Source organism: Otolemur garnettii, unplaced genomic scaffold (genome assembly GCF_000181295.1).
Source record: "Otolemur garnettii isolate 467f Iridium unplaced genomic scaffold, OtoGar3 scaffold00028, whole genome shotgun sequence".
NCBI classification, from domain to species: domain Eukaryota; kingdom Metazoa; phylum Chordata; class Mammalia; order Primates; family Galagidae; genus Otolemur; species Otolemur garnettii.
Window position 1 is genome coordinate 14,321,460 of NW_003852423.1, and position 10,550 is coordinate 14,332,009.

The 10,550-nt window shown below is 40.4% G+C and overlaps 1 protein-coding gene across 3 annotated transcripts; it reads right to left on the reverse strand.

Annotated features, from left to right (window-relative positions):
- Positions 1-6,167: 6,167 nt before the first annotated feature.
- On the reverse strand, positions 6,168-9,924 carry LSM5 (LSM5 homolog, U6 small nuclear RNA and mRNA degradation associated). Of its 3 annotated transcripts, none has more exons than XM_012804386.2 (5): positions 9,833-9,924; positions 8,551-8,646; positions 8,205-8,232; positions 6,844-6,916; positions 6,168-6,429 (listed from the first exon to the last, which is right to left on the reverse strand). In XM_012804386.2, the coding sequence occupies exons 1-5, from the start codon at positions 9,876-9,878 to the stop codon at positions 6,397-6,399; spliced, it is 276 nt and encodes a 91-aa protein (XP_012659840.1). In that variant the 5' UTR covers positions 9,879-9,924; the 3' UTR covers positions 6,168-6,396. The 3 variants fall into 3 exon arrangements, with proteins under 3 accessions (XP_012659840.1, XP_023368232.1, XP_023368231.1); XM_023512464.1 differs by lacking the exon at positions 9,833-9,924 and adding an exon at positions 9,396-9,420; XM_023512463.1 differs by lacking the exon at positions 9,833-9,924 and adding an exon at positions 8,951-8,975.
- Positions 9,925-10,550: the final 626 nt, after the last annotated feature.

Here is a 10,550-nt window from a genome sequence, read left to right on the forward strand (position 1 = left end):
AACCAAAAAATGGCCAGACGTTGTGGCAGGCACCTGTAGTCTCAGCTACTTGGGAGGCTGAGGCAAGAGAATCGCTTAAGCCCAGGAGTCTGAGGTTGCCGTGAGCTGTGACATCACAGCAGTCTACTGAGGGTGACATAGACTCCATCTCAAAAAAAAAAAAAGAGTTGGAGGTTGCTAGGAGCTACACTCTGTAGCTACACTTCAGCACTCTACCAAGGGTGACAAAGTGAGACTCTGTCGAAATAAATAAGTAAATAAATAAATAAAATAAAAATAGAAAAATTAGCCAGGCATGGTGGTGTATACCTGTAGCCCCAGCTACTCAGGAGGCTGAGGCAGTAGGATTGCTTGAGCCTAGGAGTTTGAAGTTGCTGTGAACTAGGCTGAGGCCATGGCACTCTAGCCCAGGTGACAGAGCAAAACTTTGAAAAAAAAAATTGAAAACCAAATTCCCTTATGAGTTAAAAATCCAATATTTTTAAATTTAAAAAGTCAAAACTGGTGGCATCTGTAGCTCAGTGAGTAGGATGCCAGCCACATACACTGAGGATAGTGTTTTCAAGCCCAGCCCTGGCCAGCTAAAACAATGGCAACAACAAAAAAGAAAAATAGTCAGGTGTTGTGGCGTGTGCCTGTGGTCCCAGCTACTTGGGAGGTTGAAGCAAGAAAATCGCTTAAGCCCTGGAGTTTGAGGTTGCTGTGAGCTGTGACACCACTGCACTCTAACCAGAGTGGCAGCTTGAGAGTCTGCCTCAAAAAAAAAGCCAAAACTAAGGCCAAGTGCCATGGCTCATCCCTGTAATCTCAGCACTTTAGGAGACCAAGGCAGGAAGATCACCTGAGGACAAGAGTTTGAGCCACCCTAAGCAGCACAGAAGCCAAAAACAATATTCTCCCAATTTTATTTTTTAAGAGACAGAGTCTCACTTTTTCTCTTAATGTGAGATTTAATGTCACCCAGGCTGCAGTATGGAGGTGTGATCATAGCTCACTATACTCTTGACCTCCTGGGTTCAAGCAGTCCTCCCACTTCAGCTTCCCAGAAAGCTGTGATTACAGATGTGAGCCACCACACTCAGCTCCCAAATTCTTAATTCTGTTCAATTTTAACAAGAGGGGTGTTTAATGCTTGGGTGGTGTTAAGGTCCTTTCAGTGGCCACAGCCTGGACTGTCACTTATGGAAAAATAATTTTTTTAGGGCCTCAGAATTTACATTAGATATACCCAGATACGTTTAACTTTTTTTAAAGATGGAGGTATGTCTGCCGGTGGGCCGTGATGAGTAATACTGCTGTGAACATTCATCTAGTAGTTTTTGTGTGGACTTGGTTTTAGTTCTCTTGGGTATAAACCAAGGAGTGAAATTGCTGGGTCATGGTAACTCTATGTTTAACTTTTTGAAGAATTGTCAAATTCTTTTCCACAACAGCTGTTATCATTTTACATTTTCATCAACAATGTACTAGGGTTCCAATTTCTTCATCTCCTTGCCAGCATTGCTTCTTTTCTGAGACAAAGCCTCAAGCTGTCCCCCCTGGGTAGAGTGCTGTGGCATTACAGCTCACAGCAACCTCCAACTCCTGGGCTCAAGCGAGTCTCCTGCCTCCACCTCCCAAGTAGCTGGGACCACAGGCGCCCACCACAACACCTGGCCATTTTCTGGTTGCAGGCATCATTGTCGTTTGGCGGGCCCAGGCTGGATTCAAACCCGCCACCTTAGGTGTATGTGGCTGGCGCCTTTGCCAGTTGAGCCACAGGCGCTGAGCCAGCATTGCTTATTTTCCTTTTTTTTTAAAAATTATAGCCATTCTAAAGCAGGTGTGAAATGGCATTTCATTGTGGGTTGGATCTGCCTTTCCCTAACAGCCAATGATTGAGCATGTTTTCATTCTGTGTGCTTGCTTGTCATTTGCACATCCTCTTTGGAAAAATGCCTATTTAGACCCTTTAACTATTTATAATTGAGTTGTCTTTTCAAGTTAAAAGGGTTCTGTACAGATGTGGGTTCCTTATCATCTATATGATTTGCAGATATTTTCTCCCAGTCCATGGGTTGTCTTTTCATCCTCTTGATGGTGTCTTTGGAAGCACAAAAGCTTTTGATTTTAATGAAGTCCAGTTTCTTTCATTTGCTGCTCGTGCTTTGCCACACTTTTTAATGGGAACAAAGAGGTAACTATATATACAAGGTTATCCCCAGCGCCGACATCAAATTTAAACAACAAATAAATAGAAACAAGGTATTTATATGATCTTGGATAGTCACTGCCACGCCTGCAGCAGCCTACTCTCTAAGGCAGTGGTCCTCAGGTTTTGGTGACAAACTGAATTACCTGGGGAACTTGGAAAAATACAAAGGCCAAGGTCCTAACCTGCTTCAGCAAGCCTGGGCCTCTGTGTCTGTCCTTCAGTAGCTCCAGGTGATTCTGATACTGTGCAGTTTTCAAACCAACATTTGAGGACAAACCTACCAAAAGTCACCAGTGCCCAAATTTGATGGCTTCTGCCTTTTCTGCCATCTCACTTTTGCTGAGACCTCACCTTTGCTTAATGGCCCTCCCTCTGTAGAAATGATCCCACCTGTAAAAAAGCAGCTGCTCACCAGCAATCTGCCCACGTGAAAATCACACATGGTTAGCACCCACTGAGCTTAAAACCACCCATCTTGCCCTGCTAGAACAATCACACCATTTTCTCCCCCATTTTTACTCACCTAGATCCAATGTTCCTGGCCCACACACCAAATACTAGGGGATTTTGGAAGGTCCAATAAATATCTCTATTATTAGGAATAGTCTTAAGCAGGGGTGATTATTTTGCCCTGGGGAGACACTGGGCAACATCGGGAGCCACTTTTGTCACCCTTGAGAGGACAGGGAGATATGGGAGGATTCTCTGGCGCCTAGCAGGTAGAGGCCAGGGATGCTGCTAAACAGCCTACAGTAAACAGAACAGCCCACCAACCATCACCCAGACAAAAACGTCAATAGTGCCAAGACTCAAAAATGCAGATTATAGACTAGCACCCATTCTAAACAACTTACAGATAAGACTAAAGTGTAAGCAAATAGGAGTCATACTGTCAACTTTATTAAAGACTAGATTAGGGGTCAGGCCAGGTGGCTCACACCTGTAATCCTAGCAATCTGGGAAGCTGAGGCAGGTGGATTGCTTGAGCTCAGGAGTTCAAGCCCAGCCTGAGCAAGAGCTCCCATCTCTACTAAAAATAGAAAAACTAATACAAGAGGATCTCTTGATCCCAAGTATATGAGGTTGCTGTTAGCTATGACACCACAGCACTCTACCAAGAGCAACAAAGTGAGATTCCATCTCAAAAAAATAAAAATAAAAAGTACTAGATTAGGCAAAGTTATCCACAGGTGAGTGGACTTCCTATTACTGATCTCCAGGAGATTCATTTATGTAGCCACAGACTAGATACCTGCAGCCCTCCCCAAGTTGTCAGGCTTCTATAAAACTCATAGCATGTGGCAGCTAAGAACATATGCTCCTTGCAAGTTACTAATTCCCATGAGGAAAAAAGGAAGAATTGGGCATGAACACCAGCTCCCCTGGAATAGTGAGTAAAGGCTGCAAAGAGACCAGTGTTAACATCATTTAGCTTCCCTCCAAAAGTAAAGAAACAACAGGACAGGGGAAGTATTCCCCTTAGTAAGAGTTAGCTGCAGTGGTGTGGGACAACTGGCTCCTCAAAACCAAGTGTTAAATTCTTGGGAAGTTTGCAAGCCAGTTGTTAACTATCTTGAAATCAGGCAGAATAGTAGTACATACACCATGTAAATCAGAAAATACTACAAATCAGTGCCTTGTTTTTTGTAAAATGAAACTGGATCCTTTTTTCATGTGGAAACACTAAAATTCCAGGTGGATTTTAGATTTAAATGGAACAAAACATAAAGAACCCAAGGAAAGGCTCAAGTGGCTAAGGCGCCAGCCACATACACCTAAGGTGGCGGGTTCGAATCCAGCCCGGGCCCGCCAAGCAACAATGATGGCTGCAACCAAAAAATAGCCAGGCGTTGTGGCGGGTGCCTGTGGTCCCAGCTACTTGGGAGGCTGAGGCAGGAGACTCGCTTGAGCCCAGGCATTGGAGGTTGCTGTGAGCTGCGATGCCACAGCACTCTACCCAGGGGGACAGCTTGAGGCTCTGTCTCAAAAAAAAAAAAAAAGAACCCAAGGAAAAATATAGTCAGAACAATAGAGGTTCTTCTAATCCATGAAGACCAAAGACAAAAATCATTAATAGGGCTGGGTGTTCAGAGCTCACTGGTTAGGGCACCAGCCACATACACTGAGGCTGGTGGGTTAGAACCCAGTCCGGGCCAGCTAAAATCAACAGTGACAGCTGCAATAACAACAACAACAAAATAGCCAGGCATTGTGGTGGGTGCCAATAGTCCCAGCTACTTGGGAGGCTGAGGCAAGAGAATTGCTTAAGCCCAGGAGTTTGAGGTTGCTGTGAGCTGTGATGACACAGCACTCTACTGAGGGCAATATAGTGAGACTCTATCTCAAAATATACATATATATACACATACATATAACTACATAAAAATACATTACTTATGTCAAAAAATACCACAGACAAACTAGAGAAATTTTTTACAATGTATATGACTAAGAGTAACCTACCAAGAATTCCTACAAATTAGTAAGAAAAAGACAAGTATCTCAATGGCAAAAAACCTTGGATAAGTAATTTTAAAAGTACAAATAAGTTCAAAATTAATAAAGAAAATTTTAGGCCAGCTTTTGCCTATCACAATAGCAAAGAGAAAAAGATAAAACATACTGAACGTTGGAAAGATGTAAATGGTACTAGGACAAACTCCTAGCTAAAGTATAAGGCAGTACAGACTTTTGTTGAAAATTCATACTTTTTAATCTTAAATTTATGAATTTATTCTAGGAAAAACAAAAATGTATAAAGAACTAGGCTACTGTGGCCATTAATGGGCTAAATAATTCACAGGAAGTCCATTTAATAAAATACTATGTGCTATCTACACATTAATGTTGTGAAATATTTAACATGGAAAGATATTCACCATTTAAATTTTTAAAGGACTGAAATGGAGGCTAAAAATGGTACTATCCGAAGAGCAAGTTTCTATAAAAACAAAATGTACACTAAGAGTGTGCTGAGAAAGTCTGGCCATACACAGCAAAGTGTGATCAATCCTTTTTGCTTACTCGCATTTCTACAATCTGCATTTATTACAACTGTGTATTTACTTAGTTTTTTATAGGAGTTAGTGGAATTACCCATGTTTTCTGTTTGTTTTAATAGGAATTCAATGGAAAAATCCTCCTTACAAAACATCAGTTTGAAATGAATTTTCTAAGTAATCACTTCAAGCTTTTTAAAAGTACCTGTTCAAATCAAAGCTCATCATTTTTTCAGAACTTTTTTTTTTTTCAGGGAGAATTATTTTTTTTTAATTAAGTCATTTGTACATAAATTATAAATACATTTATGCCATTACGGGATTCAATGCATTGAATATTTGTACAAATTGGAGTGCTTACATCCTACTAATCAACATAGCCTTCACCTCATTTACCCAATTACAGGATTAAGACATTTGTGTTCTACACCTGATAGATCCAACTTGTACTTGCAATATGCTCCATAGGTGTGGTCCCCCTACTAACCCTCCCTGTATCAACTCACCCCCTTCCCTATCCCTCTCCCTCCCCTTCCCTCCTTTATCCTAGGCTATAGTTGTGTTTCATTTTTTATATGCAAGTGTGAGTGATTGTAAATTGGTTTCACAGTAGTACTGAGCACACTAGATATTTTTTTTTCCATTCCTGAGATACTTTACTAAGAAGAATATTTTCCAGCTCCATCCATGTAAACATAAAAGCTCAATTCATAATTGTCAAGTCACGAAAGAAGCCCAAGTGCCCATCGACCCACGAATGGATTAATAAATTATAGTATATGTATACCATGGAATACTATGCAGCATTAAAAAAATGAAGACTTTACTTCTTTTATGTTTACAGAACAATTGTTTGAGAACTAAATGGTCACGTAAATGAGGAAGCAAACAGGCACGAAATGACAGGAAGCAAGTGGCAAAATAACTACAATCTTTATCCCAATGGTACTGCAGTATAATAAATAAAATGACAATTAACCAAAAACATCTTTATTTTAGTCTTCAAAGAAGAAATTCTTTTCTTCTTTTTCCAAGATAATCATGATTAACTTATAAAAATGGGTATACATCTTCAAAATATTTCCCTTTAACGGGAAACTTTGCTTTATAGGATCTAAACTTTAAAAAGTAAAAAAAAGAAAAATTCTATTTTTTTGTCACTGTGAGACAAAACAGAATCTAGCATAAGTCAAGGAAACCCATTCATACTTCGGGTCCTTCCCCTCCAGGAACCAGCTGCATAAGAGGAAAAAGAGTTTATTAATAATACCCCACTATGTCATCTAAAATCCCTACTAAAGTTCTTCATCAGCTAAAACTACTCTTCAGCTCTTATCCCTCCCTTACATTCCCATTTTGTATAGAGAGTATCTATTTATAATTCCCAACATCACCCATTAATACTTAGTGTCTTGACAATGACTTTTGACAAAAAAAAAGATTAAAAAGCCCAAGCAAGCTAATTTTGAAGTCCAATGCCTCTTCAATAGCTCAGCTTTAGGGATCTGACCAAAGAGAATCCCCTTCCCATTTTAAGCATCATTGGGCCAGGATCATTTCGTCAAGCAAGCAGCATTTCAAGTTAGTTCTATTATTCATCCCCCACAAAAATAGGCTAGCATCTAAATAAAACACTTTTAAGGGTCTTACCATTGTTATATTATTTCCATTTAGCAAAATTTGATCTAGTTTAGTAATCCTTCTTCCTTCTGGTGTGATTTCACTAAATAAACAGATAAAACAGAGTCAAAATAAATAGCAGTAATCAAAGCTAACATTTCAGAAATACAAAGTTATTTTTGTAAAGAAATTAACATGAGATCAGGCAATTCTATCAACAATCTTCAGAGGCAAAGGATATGCACCAGATAATGTACATTCTTCATCAAAGGCAACAGAGTAGACTGACAGACCTAAGAGGTACATCCACAGACTAATCTTCATAAAAAGAAACTGAAACTTGCCAAAGAGATCAAATATGAAGTGCAATATTTAGCAGCCTCTTTTTCTTTAACATATCTATTACTACTGAATCCTACCTATTAAAGCAACCTGAATCAATTCAGGTTTTTTTTTTGTTTTGAGACAGAGTCTTTTTTTTTTTTTTTGAGACAGAGCCTCAAGCTGTCCCCCTGGGTAGAGTGCCATGGCATCACAGCTCACAGCAACCTCCAACTCCTGGGCTCAAGCAAGTCTCTTGCCTCAGCCTCCCAAGTAGCTGGGACCACAGGCGCCCGCCACAACGCCTGGCTATTTTTTGGTTGCAGCCATCATTGTTGTTCGGCGGGCCCTGGCTGGATTCGAACCCGCCACCTTAGGTGTACATGGCTGGCACTTAGCTACTTGAGCCACAGGCACCGAGCCTGAGACAGAGTCTTACTCTGTCACCGTGGCTATAGTGCAGTGGCATCATCATAGCTCACTACAACCTTAACTCCTGGGTTCATGCAATTCTCCTGCCTCGGCCTCCTGAGTAGCTGGGACTATAGGCACATTACCATGCCCAGCTAATTTTTCTGTTTTGTAGAGACAGGGTCTCACTCTTGCTCAGGCTGGTCTCAAACTCTTGGCCTCAAGCAATCCTCCCACCTCAGCGTCCCAGAATGCTAGGATTACAGGTGTGAGGCACTGTGCTCAGCCTCAATTCAGTTTTAAAAACAGAGATACTGGTGTTAATCTTTATAATGAATATAACTGAGCTACCATTTACATTTTGTTATACAGTTAAATGCTGTTATTATCAGTTTCTTGATTTGATGTGTGCCTTAAAATTCCTGGCTGTTTTTTAATAATCTTTCACATTAAAGCTTTATCTCCACTAATTTCCTAGCAATAATTAATTACATTAAATTAATAACCTTATGATCCAATTTTGCAAGTATCAGTAGATAAAATTTCTACCCTTAAGGTAATTCTAACATGTAATGTTTTCTCATTTTACTGACTCAATATTAGTAAAACTGCCTTTCATTAAAAAGACAGATTTCCCCCCATTCTTTAACCCTACTTACAACTCCGTGACATCTTCCAGTACCATATCTGAAATTTGGTGTTAAGAAAATACATATTCTAGATTAAATATACTCTAGCTTCTGCCTTTGTTTGGTTTTAATTATGTTTAACATAACAGCTCAAATTCAAAATGCATGCTGGTGGAAACTTTTATCTTCTTTCAGTATCTTAAAACTTGATCTTCTTTCACCTCCTAAAATATTATCACAAGTTCCCTGAAAATGAACTAGATTTTTATTATAATAAAATAATCAGAAATATACTGATTGTATTTTTTACTCTTGTTATTAAATACAAAAGAAAAACCTATCTGTGTACCATCATCACCACCTTTTAAAAGGATACTGACAAAGTCATCAAATCCTAGAAGAGTACCAACAATTTCCTTATCACTCTTCATAACAATGTGAATTCTCGATCCTATACATTTGTCCACAAGCTCTGTGGAGAGGAAAAGATTATTTTACCCATTCATTATTTCAACAAATATTTGACTACCTACTGGCACTTACTTGCATAGGGTGAAAGACAAACCAGGAAAAATACTCATTCAACAACTTTAGGTCTTACAATACAAATCCCTGTGCATCCATTACTTTTACAGAAAAGTTTTCCTTTATCTCCACTTATCTCTTCTTTGTAGCAACTTATCATGATTATGGTTTTATCCTTATTTTAGATTATTTGATTAATAAAGGAACACACACACACTCCCCCCAGACTCCAAGCTCCATGAGGCAGAGACCATAGTTACTTCTGCTCATCACTGTGTCCCGAATAAACAGTGTCTGGCATATACTGGTCACGCCAAGAGCCTGTCGAATGAAGGAATGAAAACTTTTCAGTCACGGCCACGGCCACTAACTCAATTACTCTTCACCAGCTATGAAATATTATAAGAGACAGGCATAATTATATTTGCAGGAGCCTCTTTCTTGTTACTATCTCCTTTACCCAATGAAGTATATTCTCTGTCCTCTGATGTAACTTAAACACCTGGCTAGGTTAGCATTATTCGGCATGATGTTTTACTAGTCCAATATTCTCTCCTCCACTGGCTTGCGTGCTATTTGAAGGCAACGGCTATAGTTTAAGTTTATTGCTAAACAGTGCCCAGGCCAGTGTCTGGTGTATAGATGTTCAATAAGTGCTCGTTAAATAAAGAATTGACAGAGCTAGTTTTCCGATACCTCTTTTAAAGTTCATCCCAAACCGCGGTGCTATTCTCAACCAAATATATACATGTAATATATGTACATATATATGAATGAATGACAGGGTCTACCTAATCTGAGGATCTTAATAAAATGTCAAAATGTCAGGTTGAGAAGTGATAGTGCTATCCATACAATGGAGAGGCGAGTTCACAATAAAGAAAGCCGGCAATAAATTCTGTAAGTGTGGACCTTTTCCAGTGATGGTCTGATCAGTGGAGTCAAAAGTCCCTGCCTGGAGGAACCCTAACACGTGAAACGCAGGCGTGGCCCGGCGCCGCAGACTTGGGGCTGAGCGACGTGCCGCGGAGAAGAAAAGCATTCCCTACGCTCGCCAGGGGCTGCCTCGGCCGAAGCCCCGGGAGCCCCAACCCTCAGCTCCCTGCCCCAGCTCCCCATAGGACGGTGATTACCTAGCGGCAACAACTGCGACGGGTTGGTAGTAGCGTTAGCCGCCATGGCTACGCCGGAAGTAGCCTGCGTTCGTCGTCGTCGGGCGGCGACTTTGAAAGAACGCGCTTCCGCTTTCCGCTGCAGCCCGGGCAGGCTCGACCAAGCGCAGGCCGAGCGTGCGATCCGCGGGGTTCACGCGGCTCGCGTGCGTGCGTTTTTTCACAGAGGATGCGATCTCGTGAAATATTTCCTGTCTAGCGAACGCTCTGCGGTCTAGACAGACCACCCACTGTGTCCCTCGAGGTTTCGCAGAACCTCTGTCTTGCCTTGTGAATAAATTCTTCTAGCCGGAAAGGCTTTGCAAAACTCACTAACGTTGGAGTGCTCTTACTTTTCCCTAGAAAGTGGCATCTTGTCTGAAGTCGGTATCTTTCTTCGACCCGCGTAAATCAACTTGAATTTCCTGCCACCAGGTTACTGTGTTGGAATTTTTGTAAAAGCGACTTATTTTCTTAAGGAATATACTGCTTTTTTAAAAACCGAGTAGATTAAAAACCTACAAACAGCCTTTTTAGAAAGACTTCTCTTTAGTGGCGATTTAAAATGTTTTCTATTTTAATTTTTTCTACTGTATTTAATTCATCGTTGTCTTTTTATACCTAGGCTTTTTTAGTCACTTTCTTCAACAATTATTGTCTAACACGGGCAACCACCAGATGGCACTCTAAATTATATGTT

What these genes read in the sequence shown, in the direction of transcription:
- LSM5 (XM_012804386.2), bottom strand. Translation starts at nt 9,878, where the DNA reads ATGGCGGCTAACGCTACTACCAACCCGTCGCAGTTGTTGCCGCTAG. An exon ending in AGGATTTGATGACTTTGTCA is followed by an intron (nt 8,233 to 8,550) that starts GTATCCTTTTAA and finishes ACCAAATTTCAG; the next exon opens with ATATGGTACTGGAAGATGTC. An exon ending in ATGGAAATAATATAACAATG is followed by an intron (nt 6,430 to 6,843) that starts GTAAGACCCTTA and finishes CCTCTTATGCAG; the next exon opens with CTGGTTCCTGGAGGGGAAGG.